The sequence below is a fragment of the Quercus suber genome, unplaced genomic scaffold (genome assembly GCF_002906115.3).
Source record: "Quercus suber isolate HL8 unplaced genomic scaffold, Cork oak 2.0 scaffold_13, whole genome shotgun sequence".
In the NCBI taxonomy this organism is placed as follows: domain Eukaryota; kingdom Viridiplantae; phylum Streptophyta; class Magnoliopsida; order Fagales; family Fagaceae; genus Quercus; species Quercus suber.
In genome coordinates, this window is record NW_027069478.1 from 1,640,317 (window position 1) to 1,661,804 (window position 21,488).

At 40.0% G+C, this 21,488-nt stretch overlaps 1 protein-coding gene across 1 annotated transcript; it reads right to left on the minus strand.

The window, feature by feature from the left end:
* Positions 1 to 236: 236 nt before the first annotated feature.
* Positions 237 to 806, minus strand: LOC112037957 (uncharacterized). Its single transcript, XM_024070769.1, has one exon. The coding sequence runs from the start codon at positions 804 to 806 to the stop codon at positions 237 to 239; it is 570 nt and encodes a 189-aa protein (XP_023926537.1).
* Between the last annotated feature and the right edge of the window lie 20,682 nt (positions 807 to 21,488).

The following is a 21,488-nucleotide window of genomic DNA, read 5'->3' on the forward strand; positions in this document are numbered from 1 at the left end:
CGATTCTGATTGCGCTTCTCAGGTTCCCCAGCCATCCTATTCGGCCACCTGAAGTATGGTTCGTTCTTTATCTTTTCCAGCACCCTACGTACTGGTTCTCGAAACACATCGCTGACAGCCTGGGCATTGGTCGCTCCAGATTATCCTGCAAAATCCCTCCTCGGATGGGCGTTGCTATACCGGTCCGACCTGAAATCCCTCCTCTCCTGAGGGATAACCTTCTCCTTCCCCTTATCCTACAGTAGATCTTCCTCTACCCGCTTGTATTTATCGATCCGATCCATCAACTGCCGCACGCTGGTGGCGGGCTTACCAGTTAAGGACTTCCTCAGGCCGTGCCCCATTGGTAGTCCGTTCTTGAATGTATTGATGGCGACATCGTCATACTTGCCTTCCAGGTCATTGTAAACCTCCCAATACTTGTCCGAGTAAGCCTTGAGAGTCTCCCCGTCATGCATGAATAGGGACAGTAACGTGCTCATGGACCGAGGAGGTTTGCTATTCGTGACAAAACAGGAACCAAAAGCCTGGGTCAGCTGTCTGTACGAGTTTATGGAATTCGCCCTTAGGCTGTTGAACCGCCTCATTGCCACAGGTCCCAAGCTGGATGAGAAGACTTTGCACATCAGCGCCTCGTTCTTAGAATGGACAGCCATCATCTGGTTGAACTGGCTCACATGCTGTATTGGGTTCGTTTTGCCGTTGTAAACAATGAAGGTTGGCTGTTGGAACCGCCGAGGGAGCATTGCCTCCTCTATAAGACGCGTGAAGGGTGACTTGGAGAGCCGATCCAGTGCCTTGCTCATGGCGTCACTCCCTAAGCCCCTGGGAGTTGGGTTGTCATGCTTACGCCTCTAGTAGCGCTCATCCTCGAGAGAGAAAGTCTCACTCGGGGGTGTTCTTGACCTTTACCTGTATTCATCATCACTTTCGTCGTCAGAGGGCAGGTCAGGGTTGGGTTCGGACAGTCTTCACCGTGCACGGCGTAGCTTTCTCTTCAAATCATCTATCTCGCGCTGCATGGCCACCTTACCATCCTGTCTCTAGGATGCGTGGCTATGGGCCTCTTCCGACCGCGGGGCGTGGCCATCATCACGCCTCTGGGGTACGTGTCCATCCCGGCGGGTGTGGCTTTTGCTAGTTGTTGAGGTATGTGCGCTTCTCTCTCGAAATCTTCCGTTCTCCTCGTTTTGACCGCACCCGGGGTTGCCATAGTTACCCTGGTGCTGGGATTTAGCCGGTTCAGGTCGATGGGGATTTCCTTGGTGGGGGCCTGATCCTACCATGCTTGGCTGTTGTCCTTACTAACGCACAAGTTCTCCCCACAGACGGAACCAATTGTAGGGACCGGTTTTAGGCACTTCTGTTGTTGAGAGAGTGGACCCAAGCCCAGCTAGCCCTGTAATGAATTTATAGAGAATGGGTTCAAGAACTAGGCCCTAGTGAGGAATGCAGCGACTATGCATGGTTGCATGTGGGTTTAATAACCTAAATGTGAATTGGGATGCACAATAATGCTCCTCGGGCTTGCCTTTTAGAGCTTGGAGTTCTTATTATTTCTTTGAAGATTGATTACAAGGTTGGGAGAATACAAGTCGATACAGTACTTCTTAATTCAGGTTTTCCGTCCGTCCTTTTCAAGAGGGACTCCTTACATTATATACAGCTCTCTCAGTTGATCTTAGCCCTACATTTGTTGATCAGCTAGGCCACCACTTGAGAGCCTGTCCCATCAGCCGCATTCCCATTCCTCCTGTGGGTTGCAGCACCCAAGACAGCACTGTTCAGGAGTCCTATCCTCATTAATGCGGCCAGGGCGTTAGTTAAGGGCATTTAATGTGGAGGTGACAGTTCATCTAGGACTTGCTCCTCAACCATGCTTCCATTGCTGGCGCTTGGTACTTGCTATTTGCTCTTTGGATGCTCAGGAAGACTCCCCTTGATGGTGTATTGCTTGTCCACTTTATGGTCTCGACCGTCCGAGGAAGGAATTGTCCTCGGCACTGTTTCTTGGGCAACTGGGCTTTTTACTCTCATCCTTGGACCGTAGATACCTCCTCGGCATAGGCCTTTGGGTCTGGTACGGAGTGGGTCGGGGCTGTCTGACTCTCTGGCCCCACACTACTTATCTAAACAGGACATGCAAGACTTTTATTTATATAAAATTTATAAATTTAATTTAAAGAAGTCCAAAAAAATATCTAATTTAAAGACTATATATAACTTAATTCAGCTTAACAGTATTTATTTAAACTTTTAGATTATAAATACTTTATTTAAAATCCATTATATTTTCTTTTAGATATGCAAAAGTACTAATGATTTTTTTTTTTTTTTAAGGTTTTCAATTGATAAAATGATTAATGAAGTAAATCTTCATGTAACAATTGATTTGAAGTTTCTTTTTCATTTAGTTTTTATCTTTTAAATAAAAATATTAACAAACATGTAGATAATTTCATACTATAGACATGAAAAGCAAAAAATATAAAATAAAATCTCCTTTCGAGATTGTATTGAAATGTTGATGGGTCGGGTTGTTCAGATCCGTACTCAGCCCTACTTTGAATTTATGCAAACTGGTTGCAAGAGGATGTGTATTTTCCAAACACCTCTTAGGAAATTCAAAGTGGTCCTATATATCTTTGAGATGGTCGTTTCCAGAATGAGATATATTGCAAGTCAAGTATAGAGAAAGAGATTCGTGTTGTGGCTCTGTCAAGTCTCCCATCTTTTCTCTTGCAAAATAACAAATGTTGATAACCACTTTACGTCATGGAGTTGATGACTTGACTAATAATTTGATTCCCATTTTATAAGATAGTGTGCACTCATGAGAACTCGATCACTAGGGCCCTGTTAGATTATTATTGGAGGTGGATTCATTTTCTCTTTTTATTTTCTAAACTCTTTTTTTGTTTGTAAAATCTTGTATCCATTTTCTCTACCCAACCCATTTCATGTTTGGCATTATTTTCTAGTCTTGTTTTTGCTTTTTTTTTTTTTTTTTTTTTTTTCCTTTATATATTTCAATTAAAAATTTATCACAATTGAGAGAGTGTGTTTTTTTATGGGACAAATCAATGTTAGAGGACCCACAGATTTGGATTTTTACGAAAATGTCACTGTATTCAATTTCAAGAAAATGAAGGCCCTGTTTGGCAGACTATCTAAACAACATATTTATCAGTTTTTAAATAATATTATACACATTTCTACACACTTTTTTACCTACAGTTATTTCAAAAAATTACAAACAACATTACTTAAACTCCTCTACCAAACGAGCCCGAAAACACCAAAGAGTTGTATTTAGTTTTTGTATTCAAATCCTACATTTTTTTGACACTGAAATTGAAAACTGAATATAAATATAAAGTTAAACAAGTTATTTAGTGGTGGGTCCCACGAAAACTGAAAATGAATATAGAATACACCATTTTTTGCCCAAACCAAACTGGCCCTAGATTTGGGTATTTTTGTCATTTTTACTTTTTTTTTTCTTTCTTTGCATGAGAAGTTAAATTATTGAAATAAAGGAAAAAGCACACAGGTTAAATAGTCTCATTACAACAAAACACTGGAGCTAGACTACCAACTACAACAGACTATTCGACTAAAACAGACTGAACTTCCAACTACAATCAACTAAACATAAGAAAGATAACTGGAGATAATTTATTTGTCGTTTTTACTTTTAACTTACTTCCCAACATTTACTTTGTTTTGTTCGTTAATTTTTGTTAGATTATATGCTTGACAAAGATTAATTCAAATTCATTTTACAATTTGCAATCCTTTGTTAGTGCTTATGAATTTCAATGATTTCTAGCGAATTCACATTTTTGAATCCAATAGTTGTAGAGTGGATTCATTAAAATTTACTAGAAAAAACTTGAATATTTCAGCATTAAAAGAAAAAAAAAAAGTTGTAAGCACATAAAATTTTACAGTTTCTTTTACTGACAAAATGAATGCAAAAAGTTACTAATAAGAGATAAAGTAAGAATTAATAAGAATGTTGAAATGAGAGTAATAAAGTTAAAGAGTCTAATCATGATGAGAGATAGAGAGAGCAGCGGATGATAAGCCGAGTCATTGAGGAGAGTAAAGCTTTAGCGATTGCAAAGCTTAGGAGAACTCACTACCACAGTATTTCTCTCTTGGTATCAATTTTGTTTAGGAAAAAAAAAAGAAATTATAGTTTATTTTAATACAATGGGTTTAATGGATTATTAATTTCAATGATTTTTTTTATTTTTATTTTTCAATGAGTTTTATTGAATATTTTGTTCATTTATTCTGTTTAGTCTAATTTTGTTGTTGTTGTTTGAACTATTTTTATTATTATTTGGACTAATTTTTAGAGTTATGTCTAGGTGCATTATCAATATATTGATAGTGTTGACTTGGGTGGAGCAGCCACTACCGTCAATAAAGACTTCAGAGTCAACACTTGGTACAATCGCAGAGGCAAACCACTTTCAACTTTGATAATGTTTGTAATTATCATTCGTCATTACACACTTGAAGTTTCAACTTTGATAATGTTTGTAATTATCATTCATCATAATGTTTGTAATTATCGTTCATCATTACACACTTGAAGTCTCAACTTTGATAATGTTTGTAATTATCATTCGTCATTACACACTTGAAGTCTGGTTTTCAACATCAAGAAGGGGCCTAACTCATCAAAAAGGACTAACCTCATGAGAGCTCTGTGGCTGTGGGTGTACTCAGATATTTCTTTTTCTTTTTCCTTTTTTCCTTTTTCTAATTCTATTTCGTAATTCCTTGCGTTCGAAATTACTAATTGTATGGATGAGAAAGAAATCAAAGAATTTTGAAAGTTATAATAGTCATAACTATTTCCTCAAAAAAAAAAAAAAAAGTTATAAGAAATACGGATAAAATATGGGCCTTGAAGTTAGATCTATTTAGAAGTTTTAATCTCATTGGACTACTTTATCCCTTATCTTTTTTAATTTTTTCTAATTTGTCTTTTAACTATTTGTCAAAATATTATTTTGTCCTTAAATATATATCTATATGTTGTGCAGATAGCACCCCAGGACTCCAATCAATAACAGTAAATAAGCGGAAATTAAATAACAAGCACACACAAAAACACAAGAATTTACGTGGTTCGGCAAACTGCCTACCTCCACGGAGACGACGGAGAAATTTCACTATAAAAAATAGGGAGATACAATAGTGCACAATAACACTCTCAAGAAACCCAAATCCCAATTACACCCTAGCACTCTCTCACAGAAACAATAAGAATAGAAGCTGGCTGCCTCGCTTTTCTCTATTTTTCTCTCATGCGGCTGCTCACTAGGTTAATTGGAATTCTCTAATTCCACGGCTGCTTCTTTTTCTCATAACCTAAAATATATATATTTATATATATGTCAAAGTTGGCAGAAGAGGTTTCCTATTACAAATAGGATTCGGTCAACTTGGGCTTGTGGCAATTCAAGCCACACACAAGCCCACTTCAACAAATCTCCACCTTGGCTTGAATTGATCAAGCTACACGAGCAAACTCCTCCATCGCCTCCACCTTAGCCCTTAAGGGCTTACAAGCTGCAAACATCAACCAAGTCCAAGTAGCTCTTGAACTTGTCTGTTGGAATTGGCTTTATCAACATACTAGATGATTCCCAAATCTTATTCTTCTGTAGTGACCCCATCTCTTCTACATCCTTGTAAGACAATGGATCTCCACTGCTAGTTATGAGAGCAAAGCTAACCATATCTTCAAAGCCATATCTCTGTGGTGCTTTGTGAACCCGCTTCTCTCTACCTTTAGCAATTGAATAAGACTCTTCTTGTTGCTGCTGTGGATCAATCTCAGCATCACCCTTATCACTGGATGAACTATTCTCGTCAAACTCCACCTCAACAGTTAATTTCTCCTGTGGACTATCATTACATGTCTCTGCTTCATTCTGTTTCAACATAAAGGCTTCATCAAATATGACATCTCTGCTGGTCACTGTTTTCTTTGAGATTGGATCCCAAAGCCTGTAGCCTTTACAAAGTTTTCAAAACCAAGAAATACGCACTTTCTTGACTTCGAATCCAATTTAGAACGCTCTCCACTTTGCACATGCACATAAGCTGGACAACCAAAGATTTTTAGACTCGAATAATCAACTGGTCTACCTGACCAAACCTCTTCTGGAATCTTGAAATCTATGGCTGATGATGGAGATATATTAATAATGAAGCTTGCTGTGTTAACTGTCTCTGCCCAGAACACTTAGGCAACCCTGCATTTAATCTCATGCATCTGGCTCTTTCTGCTAAGGTTCTATTCATTCTCTCTGCAACCCCATTCTGCTGTGGAGTTCCTTTAACTGTGAAGTGACGAGTAATGCCTTCTAATTCACAAAATCTTATGAATTCTTTATCTCTATACTCTAGTCCATTATCTGTTCTAAGGTATTTTATTTTCCTGCCAGTCTGATTCTCAACCTGTGCTTTCCACTTTTTAAATATGCCAAACACATCAGACTTATGCTTCATAAATAAATCCATACCTTTCTAGAGTAGTCATCAATGAAACTGACAAATACTGAGCACCGCTATGAGAAGAAACTGACACTGGACCCCAAACATCTGAATGAATGTATCAAGAACACCCTTACTTGTATGAGACCTGTCTTGAAACTGACTCTATGCTGCTTCCCATACACACAATACTTGCAGAAGTCTAGCTTGCATGTCTTCACCCCTTCAATAAATTTCTCTTGTGCAGCTCTAACATACCACGTTCACCAATATGGCCAAGTCGCATATGCCATAATTTTGTGTCGTCAGTGCTGGACTCTATCGGAGTGGTGACTGCAACTCTTCCTACAACTGTGTTCCCAATCAATCTGTAAAGCGTGCTTACTTTCTGTCCTTTCATCACCATCAAAGCACCTTTGGTAATCTTCATGATTCCACCCTTTGATGAGTATGAATAGCCCAAATCATCCAATACTCCTAAAGAAATCAAATTCTTTCTAAGATCTGGAACATGTCTGACATTACTAAGAACTCTCACAACTCCATCAAACATCTTGATCTTCACGGTACCAATCCCAATAACCGGCATGTAGCATCATTACCCATTTGGACCATACCACGTTGTAAGGCTTATACGTGTCAAACCAATCTTTCTTTGGAGTCATATGATAAGAGCATGCTGAATCTAAAACCCAAGATTCCAATAGAACGTTGTTACTTGATGAAACTGAAAGTAAATCTGCACCAGCTTCACTGTCATCTGATTTTCTTCAACACTAGCTGATTCTAGGGCTTCTTTCCATTCTTCTTCTCCTCTAAATGCTCTTTCAACTCTTTACATTGATTCTTGTAGTGTCCTTTCTTGTGACAATAAAAGCACTCTACATCTTTCTTTGCACGTGATTTAGACTGTGATCTGTTCCTGTTGGAGTTCCGTCCTCTTGACCTGCTTCTACCCTATTGCTTGACTCAGACTTTACAATAAGTCCATCAGCCTGAGAACCATCACCATCTTGCTTCATCTTTATGTGTGACAAGAGAGCACTAGTCACCTCCTCGAGTACTATAGTCTCTTTCCGTACATCAACGTAGTCACTAGATGATCAAAAGAAGTAGGAAGCGACGCTAACAAGAGTAATGCTTTATCTTCGTCCTCATAATTCACCCAAAACTTGACAGTTGGGTGTTCAACATGTTAAATGTGTTGAGATGCTCCAACAGATCTGAACCTTCCTTCATATGCAAACTATACAGTTGCTTCTTCACGTACAACTTGTTCGTCAGTTCTTTCTCATATAAAGACCTTCTAGTTTTTCCAACCTCCTTANCACAAGAATTTACGTGGTTCGGCAAACTGCCTACCTCCACAGAGACGACGGAGAAATTTCACTATAAAAAATAGGGAGATACAATAGTGCACAATAACACTCTCAAGAAACCCAAATCCCAATTACACCCTAGCACTCTCTCACAGAAAAAATAAGAATAGAAGCTGGCTGCCTCTCTTTTCTCTATTTTTCTCTCATGCGGCTGCTCACTAGGTTAATTGGAATTCTCTAATTCCACGGCTGCTTCTTTTTCTCATAACCTAAAATATATATATTTATATATATGTCAAAGTTGGCAGAAGAGGTTTCCTATTACAAATAGGATTCGGTCAACTTGGGCTTGTGGCAATTCAAGCCACACGCAAGCCCACTTCAACACTATATATATATATATATATATATATGTAAGAACTAATTAAAAAGCAAAATAAAATAAAATAAAATGCAATAATGTTTTCCTTTGTCTCTCGGATGCAAAGCTGATAACAAAATCCTTTCATTTCCTCAAATCTAAACAAGTTTGAACTTCTTACCACGAACTTAGATTTAGAGAGAGCATATTTTGAAATTTGATAATGTCTTGTACATGTAGTGGAAGGGTGTCAATGACCAATTCAACTGTCCTACAAGGGGCCTTCGTTAGAATTATATTCTATCTCCTTCTCTCATTTCTTTGATGAGATATTTTGATGATAGCAATAATTAAGATGATCCTAGCTAGTATGTGATTACATAACCCACAGGACCAAGGAAGTCAATACCGTACCGGAGGCTGTACCGGTTTGGCCAGCGGTATTATATATTTCGGATACCGGTCAATACCGGTGTACCGTTTCGGGTTTATCGCTATAATTTTATATATATATATATATATATAGACAAACTTATTATTTATTTAAAATTATTTATAAATTTATATAAGAATCCTTAAATTTATGCTATTAGCATATTTCTCTAAATTAATTGCTTATTTTAATATGATTATTTCTTGCTCAAATATAAACCTATTAATATCACTTGACATACTATATTGTAATAATAATAAAAAGCTAAAAAGATGCTATTAATAATTATAAAAAAAAAAACAATAAAAAAAAAAAACAAAAGAAAATGAAAAAGAGAAATGATATTCGAGTGGCAGCCAGCTAAGTCAAATATGTTTGAAATTTGAACTCAATTGCAGTTCACGTGGAGTGTCAGAAGACTCAGAACTCACCCAAAACAATTCAACAAGAGCCACACACATACAACTAAAACTCACACAAAACAACAGCCACATACAAACAACTAAAACAGAAGGCACAAAAAGGGAGGTTCACAGTCTCGGTCAAAACTGAAGAACAAGAAGAAAAAGCAAAAGAAGAAGAAGAAAAAAGAGAAGCAACTGGATAAAACAGTAGGAGGAAGGCTGAGGGAATGGCCGACAACATGGGAACAACCAGTACTGAGGACGGCATCGTGAGCTTTCTGCTGCAAACGTTTTCCATTTTCTTCAAGTTTTTAGTACCGCCCGGTTTTCATTTTTCGGCCGAGATGTCCGATATTCGATGGTACGTCCGGTATAGTCCGGTAAGGACCGGTATTTTAAGCGGTATGAATCATGGAGGTTTCTGTACCGGTGCACCTGTCGGTACGATAAATTTCGGCCGTACTGGACAGTACGGTACGAAATTGACTCCACTGCATAGGACCCTCCATGATCATCTTTACAACACCAATAATTCACCTTTTTTGTGGAAACAATTGCTCAAGATTGGTATTATTATGGATAAAAATAAATAGTTCATTCCCAACAACCTAGTGGACTTATTGATTATTATGAAATATCTAAAATATATGTAGAATTAAAAAAAAGTTTAACTTTTAGTTCACCTCTTAATATTTTTTTAGATAAGATTTTGAGAGCCCACATATTTTTACATCCTTATTTTAATATATATATATATATATATTAATTGAGTTTAAATTCAATAAGAGTTCCTATAAAGCCTCTTATATTTAAACTATTTATTACAATCTTGTCACCTCATATTTTTATTAAGGTCACATGTGATATTGGTACTGTTTAATGTGAGCCTAAAACCATCAAATGTAATACTAACAGGCAATCTACTTGTGATTATGGTGCTCCCAAAAATAGTGCACTGGAGAATTACCTTTTAAATACTCGTTTATTACCTTGTTAAAATCAATTTCATCCATTATCACAATAATTTGTTTGATTTTGTCATAAAATTTGTATTAACTTTAACAGGCTATCTACTTGTGATTATGGTGCCCCCAAAAAAAGTGCACTGGAGAATTACCTTTTAAATACTCGTTTATTACCTTGTTAAAATCAATTTCATCCATTATCACAATAATTTGTTTGATTTTGTCATAAAATTTGTATTAACTTTAACATTTTTTTTTTTCGAAAAAGATAATGGATGAACTAAAATCAACCCAATCACAATTAGGTAAATTAATCCTATTAAAAAGGCAAGAGTAATATATTTTAAATAAATAAAAAATTTATAAACTAAATATTATGTAAATAATATTTAATATGGAAAGCACATTTAATGCAATTACATTAAACCTTAATTATATTGAGTCGGTCTTGCTTTCAATCGTTAGCATTAACTAGAGTGATCATAAGTACTTTTTAGCTCAGTCATGGGCTCACTTTTTTTTATTTTTTTATTTATGATAATATTGAACTTTCATTAAACTTCAAACCACAAGAAATACATCATGCATTAAAGTTTGCTCAAGAAAGCGAGGACTATCTTCCATCCAAGTTTCATAATCAACAATGCTTATAGCATGTTTAGCTAATAAATGGGCTGGTCTATTACCTTGTCTCTTAATAGGGGAGAAATCAACCTTATAGCAATACCCACAAGCCATTAAAATCCCTCTAATAACAGGTTCCACAGAAGAAGGTGGAGTAGAGAGTCCACCTTCTTCCCACGCCTTTACCTCAACTTCCAACGGACCCAACGGAGCATTGATTTTTTTGCTCATCGCAGCCACCACCTGACCATGCGAGTCACGAATTAAGACCCCAACTCCAACTATTTTCTGCTATGCGAAAACCGCTCCATCCACATTGACCTTATACCGAGATGCAGAAGGAGCCCAGGCCACCACTTGAGTTCGAGCAAGCTTTGGAAGACTCACATTTACTTCATTGAATTCCTGAAGGTACTGCTTCACCGAATGGAAGAACTTCGAACCCGTTTTCTTCCTACCTCCATGTCTGACTTCATTCCGGTTATGCCAAATCACCCAAGCAATTATCACCACCACTTCAGCTGAGTCCTCATCTGGATTGTCCGACATCAGTAATAGCCACATAAGATCATGGAAAGACTGAATCTTGGACAGCTCAAAGTGAAAATGGAGCTTCGAGTTTTGCCACACTTCCTGAGCTCGACTACACGACCACAACAAATGTCCCTTCGTTTCAGCTTCAATGTTGCACTCATCGCACTGATCATCATGTATCACTCTATGCTTCAACAGGTTCACTTTTGTGGGCAAAATTCCTCTGACTGCTCTCCAGGAAAAGTGACAAACCTTGCGAGGTACGTCCAAATGCCATAGGGACCTCCAGAACTTACAGACTCTTCTATTATCTGAGCTTATGCCACTTTGTTCTGCCCTTGCTTGATCCATTGCTAACCTGTAAGCACTACGCACACTAAAAACACCGTTAGAAGTTAGAGCCCAAATCAGCTTGTCCTCTGGTAATTGTATGCTTATAGGAATGCTTTTAATTAGCTCCGCTTCATGAGGTAGGAACACTGCATCTAAAGCTTCTCCCTTCCAGCTTGCCAAATCCAGATCAATGAACTCGCTGACCCTTATGTCTTCATGTAGGAAAAGCTTTGGTGAGACCACCTTGTATGTTGACGTGGATGGAAGCCACTTATTCCCCCAAACCCGGATAGATTCACCATTCCCCACAGACCACCATAGGCCTTGCTGCAGAATGAATTGAGCTGCCATAATGCTCCTCCAAGCATACGAAGGATTATGACCAATAGTAGCATGAACAAAATCAGTTTGGGGGAAGTATCTAGCTTTGTATACTCAGTACACTAGGAAGTCCTTGACAAAACCACAAGAGTACATTGAATGTCCTAGAATTCATTCTACTCAAGATTATAGAATCAGGGATTGCCAAAGGGGGAAATTGTTAGGGACATATTTTTATGTAATTGACATATCCTTTAACAAAACTCACTTTACTTGTATTTGGGTAAATCTAAGTAGGTTCAAGATGATCATTACAAGTGGTTAAATTGAAGACATAAAGACTACTCAAGAACTGCTTAAAAAAAGTGCAATCTGCAGGTCTCGATACCTTCTCAACAGAAGCTCGATTTGTCGAGATTCATTAAAGCTCGATCTGTCGAGATTCATTAAAGCTCGACAGATTTCTCAATTGATCGAGATTACGGGTTTTCAGATTATAGCAAGCAACGTTTTATTCTAAAGGGCTATTTGTTTACGGTTTGTATAATCTTTATAGGACTAAGAAAGCCCAAGGTTTGTGTAAACCTATTTGGAATAGGAGTGCCCATTAAACTCCTATTTAAAGGAGGTGGAAAAAGAAAAACCTGACCCTAGAAAGCTTCATAAGGTTTTCTTTTTGAAACCCTAGCCTCCTCCTACATAAGAAAGAGTTGTTGCTGCATTTTTTGTACGCCTTTGGGTTCTGTAATCAAGCAATGTCTCCTGCACCAACATTGAAGATCTTATTAGTGTTTCTATGTGAAGCTACTGCAAATCAACTACAACAATCAAAGGAGTAAGCCGCATACTGAGATCTGCACATCAAATTGGTTAGTCACGTACTTGGAAGCCGTGCAACAAAAGGAGGAACTGTCACTACAGAACAAGTTCAATTGGGTATTGGGTAAGGGTTCAACTGTAAGTTGGTATAAGGTACTGAGATTCCTTTACTTGTAACTGCTTATTGTGATAATAATGGAGTTTCGGGAGTGGTGACCTTAAAATCACCCGATGGGGTTTTGCCTCGGTAGTTTTCCCCATGCGTTTGCATGATTAATTTGATTAATTAATAACTTGGTTAATTAATCAATTGATTTAAATCATAATGGGTCAATTCGCGTTTGGCCTATCAAATCCTATTGTGAAAGAAGGGCCCAAACAGAAATCTCAGGTGGCAACAAAGAATGTTCTTAAGGGGAGTGTGAGAAGGAGGTCAAAATTGATGAGGAAGCTAAAAAGTTGAGCTTGTTGATGGCATCAGAATTTAGAGCGGCGGAGGTTGCTAAGTAATCCTGCTGGGCCCAATGAGTCTTTTAAGCTAGAATTGCCGGGGGCTTGGAAACTGCCGGACAATTAACGCCTTGAAAGAGGTGATAAAAAGAGAAGATCCCAAAATTGTCTTCCTTATGGAGACAAAGTCTAATGAAGATTGAATGGTCATGGTTAGAGATAAATGTGGATTTAAACATGGAAATTTTGTTTCTAGTAATGGTTCTAGTGGTGGTTTGGCTATGTTGTGGAAAGAAGAGGTTCAATCACATGTTCAATCTTTTTCCTTATCACATATTGATGCTTTGGTGGATGATGGGAATGAGATTGGGGGATGGCGTTTAACGGGCTTTTATGGGAATCCTGAGACTTCAAAGAGGTTTGAATCATGGGAAAACTGAAGCATTTGAGGCACACATCTACATTGCCATGGTCGGTAATAGGTGATTTTGATGAGATTATGAGGATGTTCAAGAAGGAAGGGGGGAGCACAAGGCCAAGGCAACAAATGGACAGCTTCATTGAAGCTATAAATTGGAGTGGTTTAAGGGACATTGGTTTTATTGGTCCTAAGTTTACTTGGTTGTATGAGAGTAAGGATGGTCTTCAAATCCGAGAAAGGCTAGATAGATCTCTAGCTACTGTGGAATGGGTTACTTTGTTTCCCATGGCTCACCTTTATCACCTCACCTCTGCAGCTTTAGATCAGTCACCATTGGCTTTACATTTTTGTTGGAAAGATATGGGAAGGAGGAGAAAGCGACTGTTCAGATTTGAGTTGATGTGGTTGAAGGATTCAAATTCTGAAGAGGTGGTTCTTGAAGCTTGGAGGGAAGGGTTGATCGTGTCAACTGATTTTCCTTTGAATATGTGTTTAGAGAGCTGCAAATTGCGACTAGATGCATGGAATAAATCTGAGTTTAGCCATGTGGGGAGGAAGATAGCAAACTTATAGAGGCACTTAGAATGGTTGGAGCTACAACCGGCCTCTCCAAGAAATATAGGGGAGATGAGGAATAATAGGATTGAATTAAATTGTTGGTATGAAAAAGAAGATGCTATGTGGTACCAAAGGTCCAGAATAAATTGGTATCAATTTGGTGATAGGAATACTAGCTATTTCCATGCGAAGGCATCTGCAAGGCACAAGAAGAATCATATGGAGGGCTTAATGGATGACAATGGGCAGTGGCATACGGAGGAAGATAAGATGGGAGAGTTGGTTATAAACTACTATACAAATTTGTTTTCATAAAGTAACCCAATGGAATTTGCTAAATTTTTGCAGGCCGTGCAGCCAAAGGTGACCATAGAGATGAATCACAGGTTGACTATGGATTTCACTGGTGAAGAAGTATGGATGGCTTTGAAACAAATGTACCCTCTCAAGGCTCCAGGTCCTGATGGTATGTCTCCTTTGTTCTATCAGCACTTCTGGCAGAAAATAGGTAGTGTTGTTACTCAAACTATATTAGATTTTCTCAATAATGGTGTGTCTCCCATTAATTTTAATGAAACCCATATTTTCTTATTCCTAAGGTGAAAGAGCCTAAGAGGGTGACAGATTTTAGACCTATTAGTTTATGTAACGTGGTATACAAAATTGCATTGAAAACTATAGCTAATAGGCTTAAAAGATTCTTACCCTCAATTATTCGTGATACTCAAAGTTCTTTTGTGTATGGAAGATTGATCACTGATATGGCTCATAAATTGGATATGAGCAAGGCCTATGATAGAGTGGAGTGGGCGTGTTTGGAGAAAATTATGGAGAAATTGGGTTTTGAGGAGAAGTGGAGGAACCCTGTTATGAGGTGTGTTTCCTCGGTGACATATTCCATAAGGATAAATGGGAAACTAAGAGGGCATATTATTCCTACGAGAGGTATTAGACAGGGAGATCCTTTATCACCATACTTATTTCTGTTATGTGCTGAAGGTCTTTCTTCATTGATTAGGAAGGTAGTGGAGAATGGTGACATGGAAGGATTGGCTATTTCATGTGGTGGCCCTAGGCTTTCACATTTATTCTTTGCTGATGATAGTCTTATTTTCTGCAAAACTTCTATGGATGAGTGCAATTCCTTACAAAGAATTCTTCAAGTTTATGAACAAGCTTCTGGACAACAGTTGAACCAAGCAAAAACCTCTCTCTTTTTTAGTAGCAACACACCAGGTGAAGTCCAACAGGAGATTAAAAATATGTTTGGGGCACAGGTGATAAGACAACACGAAAAGTATTTAAGGTTACCTTCATTAGTGGGGAGGAGTAAGAGGGATTCCTTTAATGATATAAAGGAAAAGTTGAGTAAAAAATTAGCCGGGTGGAAAGAGAAACTACTTTCAAAGGCGGGCAAAGAAGTGGTCATTAAGGCTATCCCTGCTTACACTATGAGTTGCTTTAAAATCCCTGATTCTCTATGTGACAATATGACTACTTGTAATGATCAGGGAGTACAGGGTAGTTCTAGAAAACCTCGAAATCTCCCAGTTCGCGGAATTATTACAAAAGGCAAGAAAAACTGCCCAATCCGTAAAGCCAAGCATGGATAAAAGAAGTGCCTCACAAGCCATGGCGGTGTCCACCGATGAGTGGAGGAGAAAGACCGACGGGAGAGAGTACGATACTCCCCCACCAATACCATGCACCGCGAAAGAGCTAGACATACTGCTAAACAAATGGATAGCAGATGGCATTTTCAAACCTAACCAGGTTGCGAGGGAGCCCACAGAGGAGGAAAAGAGGGACCCACATTTTTGTCGTTTACACAATTATGTCCAACATCCCACCGCAAAGTGTTGGGCACTCCGCAGACTAGTGCACCGTAGGATAAAGGAAGGGACTTTAGAACTGTCCCAGCAGGAAGTCCAAAGAAACCCACTTCCAAATAACAAAGGGAAGGGTGTAGCAGCAGCAGTGATTTGTGCGGATTCAGGGGATGATGAAGAAGAGAATTCGGCCTTGCCTGCCGCAGCGATTACTACTTTGCGGCAGAGCTCCAAATTCAAAAACTTATTTGACCAACTGGGCCTCACAACAAAAGAAAGAAAAGTAGCCACCGAGGCTCTAGTGAGCATTGCCTCTGGGGCAAGAATAGAATGTTTATCAGCAAAAGTCCAGGATAATAAGGCTCTCTTACAGGAGTCAACCGAAATCACCTTCAATAATGAAGATATGAAAGTGGGGTACCCAAACCACAGGAGACCTCTCTACCTGGCAGCATCCGTAAATCAAATCCCCATAAAGAGAGCCTTAGTAGATACAGGTGCTTAAGTAAACCTCATCCTGTTGAGCACTCTGCAAGCTGCGGGGATTTTAGAAAGAAAGATCCAAGGGTGTCCAATGGAAGTAACGGGATTTGGTGGAAGGGGAGAGTACACCGCAGGCCATATCTAGTTGTGGTTAAAAGTGGGACCCATAGCTTCTCTAGCTCGGTTCCACGTGGTAAAATCGGAAGTCTCGTACCACGTTCTCTTGGGGAGACCATGGTTACATAAACACAGGCTAGTTCCCACATACCACCAATGTGTGAAAGGACGGATGAACGGTAGAATGATACGTATAGCAGCGAACCACTCACCATTTGAGTAGGCCGAAGCTCATTTAGTGGAAACCATGTTCTACGATTAATGGGCTCCATCTAGGGAAAGTTTGGTATCGAGACCACAAGGTACCTTCGTGCCTAAATGGAGAGACATCCAGAATGGTCCCGAGCCCGACCTGATAGAGTTGTTGGCCCAAAAAAGGAAGAGGAAGGAAGCGCCTACCGCAGGATCAGAGGATACACCTCACTGTGTCAGGATCTAAGGTCCTAACGGCAGGATTGTGTATAAATTATGAAGGCATGCGGGGCCTACGAGTAAAATGCAGGAGGGCCTCACCCAGGAATGGCAACACGAGAACTGGGCGTATTGCGTGGTTTAAGAAAAATCAGAGGAAAAAAGTAATGAAAAGGAGAATAAGGGAGTTGTGACAGAAAAGGAAGTACAGGTTGCGGCAGAAGAAGAAATGGAAGAAGTTGACTTGGGATCTGTTTCATAGGGACCAAGACCAATCCTAATTAGTGCAAGTCTGACAAAAATGGAAAAAGCAGGACTGATACTGCTTTTGAAAGAATTCAAAGACGTCTTCGCATGGGAATACAATGAAATGCCGGGGTTGGACCTTGGACTAGTGGCACACACGTTGAACGTGGACCTAGAGGCTAGGCCAATAGCCCAGCCTGCCAGGACATTCCACACGGAGATAGAAGGGCAAATAATCGAAGAAGTGTAGAAATTGCTTGCCGCAGGATTCATCAAGCCTATCCAACGCCCACAATGGCTGTCCAACATCGTGCCTGTGAAGAAGAAGAACGGCCAGATAAAATGTTGTGTAGATTTCAGAAATCTCAACAAGGCCTATCCAAAGGATGAGTTTTCCTTGCCAAACATGGACTTACTGATAGATTCTGCAGCAGGAAGTGCCATGTTTTCGTTTATGGATAGGTTCAGCGGGTACAACCAAATCAAGATAGCGCCAAGAGATGCAAAGAAAACCACTTTTAGAACACTCATGGGCAACTTCTACTACACTGTAATGCCCTTCGGGTTGAAAAATGCGAGTGCCACTTATCAGAGGGCGATGAAGGTCATATTTCATGACATGATGCATCGTGAACTAGAGGACTACGTAGATGACATAGTAGTAAAATCAAGGAAGAGAGAAGAACACTCCTAAGTGTTGAAAAGAGTATTCGAGAGGTGCAGAGCCTTCAAACTGAGAATGAAACCTCTCAAATGCGCATTCGGAGTGTCCTCTGGGAAGTTCCTAGGCTTCTTAGTTCATAGCAGGGGAATAGATGTGGACCCGGCCAAAACTACGGCCATTGTAACCATGAGACCTCCAAGTATGGTAAAGGAATTAAAGAGCTTCTTGGGGAAAGTCTTGTACATCCTTAGATTTATCCCTGGATTGGCATTAATCACCTCTGCTTTCATCAAGCTGCTCAAGAAAGGGTAGGATTTTGAGTGGGGGGAATCGTAGTAGGCAGCCTTCAAAAGGCTACAACAGATCATGATGAACCTCCCCACAGTGCAAGCCCAATTCACAAGAAGCCATTGTTGCTCTACTTGGCCACCAATTCGTATGCCATTGGCGCGTTGATAGCCCAAGAGGATGGGGGTGGCATTGAGGAACCAGTATATTATATCAGCCGCATCTTGAAAGATGCAGAAAACTGTTACCCAAAGGTAGAGAGGGCGTGTTTAGCCATCATATATGCTTCACAGAGGTTGCGCCATTATTTCTTGGACTATGAAGTATGGCTGAACACCAAATCCTATGCCATCAAAGCTTTGCTACAGCAACCGATCCTCTCTGGCAGGATATCCTAATGGTTGCTACAATTGTCGCAATATGATTTAAGAATGGGGACACCCAGGGCGGTGAAAAGCCAGGCTATAGCAAACTTATTGGCACAATTTCCAGGCGAGGAAGAGTTCCCACTGGATGATGAAGTCCCGGGGGATGTGGCCATGGCAGAGAAAGCCAGAGAGCAATGGGTGAAATTTGATGGGTCTTCTACCACCCAATCTAGAGGGGTGGGAGTAGTTTTGTACCATAAAGAAGATGAAGTGGTAGCATTGTCGTTCAAGCTGGAATTCCCCTGTTCAAACAATACCGCGGAATACGAAACCTATCTAATCGGACTGGCCACAGCTCTCGAAATAGGAGTTAAACACTTAAGAGTATTAGGCGATTTAAATTTGGTGGTCTGCCAGGCCAACAAGAGCTTCTCCTTGAAAGAACCTAGCCTAGCCCCATACAAAGCTATGGCCCAGAAAATGGAGGAAAAGTTTTCAACTTTTGAAATAGAGCACGCCCCCAGGAATGAAAATCGGTTTGCAGACGCATTAGCCGCGCTAGGCTCACAAATAATGTTCGAAGGAGATAGCACCAGAGTAGAGGTCAACAAAAGGAGAGAATCGATAATTGATACATTGAGGGAGAAATTCCAAGAGGAACAGTGCGACGGGGACTGGCGGACTCCCATAAAGGAAGCCTTGATGAATGAAGATGATGCTGCAAGACTAAAGGTGCTAAAAGACTACACACTGGTGAAGGGGGAATTGTACCGCAGGATGCTAGGTGGTGTCCTGACCAGATGTGTGAGACCAGAGGAGGCCTAGAGAAAGCTGAAAACTTACACGACAAAACTTGTGGATCCTACAGAGAGGTCAGCCTTTACCATAGACTTCAAAGGGCAGGATTTTATTGGCTAAACATGGGCAAAGATGCGGACCAAGTCCAAACTCAGTGTGGGGTCTGCCAACTTACGGCAGACAGGGAAGAAAGTTACGTTGTGTTCACATGCGAAGATTGGAGAGGCCCATTTATATAGTACCTGACAGAAGGTATCCTGCCGCAGAAGCACAGCAAAGGGGACCCCTTGAGGTGTCTGGGTCTTGAAGAAGCGGGAGAAATGGTGAAAGAAGTGCACTTAGGAGAATGCGGGGAACACTAGGGAAAGAAAAGACTTTACAGGTGCCTGCTGCAAATGGGCTACTACTGGCCTACCATGAAAAAATATGCGGCAGAATTTGTAAAAAAGTGCCACAGTTGCCAAGTACAGGCCAACTTAATTCACACCCATTCGTAGAATTTGTACATCATGGTGACCCCATGGCCTTTCCTCAATTGGGGGCTTGATTTAGTAGGACTGGTTAACCCACCATCACCATGATATATATGGATATTGGTGGCTACATAATATTTTACTAAATGGGCAGAGGCAATACCACTTCGCAAAGCCACCGGATGAGCGGTGGCAAATTTTATCAAGGAAAACATAATTGTGAGGTTCGGGGTACCCCACAGAATCATCAGTGACAATGGCACGCCTTTTGTCAACATTGAAGTAAGGAAGATGTTAGAATTCTACCAAGTCAAGCACCACCGGTCATTACCTTACTACCCTCAAGGAAACGGGCAAGCGAAGTCAACAAATAAAACCCTTATAAAAATTATCAGTAAAATGAGCCAGGAGTATACGGGAGGACGGGCAATGCACCTGCCAGACGCTCTTTGGGCTTACAGAAATTCGCCTAAGTCAGCCACAGGTTTTTCACCTTTTTCCTTGGTCTATGGGACTGAAGTGGTGAGCCCAGCGAAGATAATGACCCCATCCCCTAAGGGTCATGAAGATGCAAGAAAAAGGAAGGGAAGAAGAAGAAGTCTTTGCGGCAGAAAGGTGTGAAGTCCTAGAGGGACTTAATGAAAAAAGAGAAGAGGCCCAGGAACGCAGCCGTAGATATAGGCAAAAAATGACTGAAGCTTATGGCAGGATGACTAGAGAGAGAGTGTTCGTGAAAGGACAACTTGTTCTGAAAGTGGCAGATTTTGTTAGAAGAGGCCTGGCAGGACCGTCTAAGTTTGCACCAAAGTGAGAGGGACCCCTTATGATAAGGGAGGCACACCCAAGTGGGTACTACCGTTTGACTCAGATGGATGGCAAAGACTTAATGGATCCCATCAACGGGAAATGGTTGAAACGATATTATGCCTAAAGAGAAAACTTATATGATTGTCTCTTTTTCCTTTGTTTTGTTTAAAAAAAAATTATTTTTTTTTTTTTTTTTTTTTTTAAAGAAAGAGAAAAACCTTTATGTTTCCTTTTTTTTTTTCTTTCCACCTTTCAAATGACCATGTCACAACACGAAATTGTAACTTGCTTTCAGAAGGATGTAATGAAAAGCACTAAGTATTATCATCATATGTCATAGCAAAAAGTAAAGTGCAGCATCACAAAGTTAAGTTACAAACCCAAACCATGGCAAACTAGCCAAATAAGTGCTATAAGAAAGCATAATGTACTAGATAGAGTCACAAGGAAAAAGAAACAACAAAATAAGGAAGAAACTGCATCATCATCAACGAAGTCCGGAAATGAGAGACTGAAATCCAAAACGATCAGACCCACCAATACTGGAAAGAAGACGCTCGCGATGGCCCTCCAAGTCTGCCACCTCCTTTCTCAGGATCTCAAGGCGCAAGTCAATAGCATTAATAGTGGACCGAACCCTCCTCATGAAAACGGCCTGGGCAATCTCCCGAAGGTAATCCAAAATGAACTCCACAGTGAAGCTGATGCTAACAAGCTCCTGCACTGCAGTCCTCTACTGCAGGATCCTCTCGGTAGAAACGGTGTCAACAAAGCTATGCTCTATGTCATTCAACACACTCCCCAACATCTTCAAAAAATGCTCCCTAATGGATCAGCCAAGTCGGAAGCCCTACATAAAGTCCCCACGGTTGTTATAGATCATCACCAAATGAGAAGCACAATCCTCAGGGACTCTAAAGCCATGAAAGTCCATGTAAGG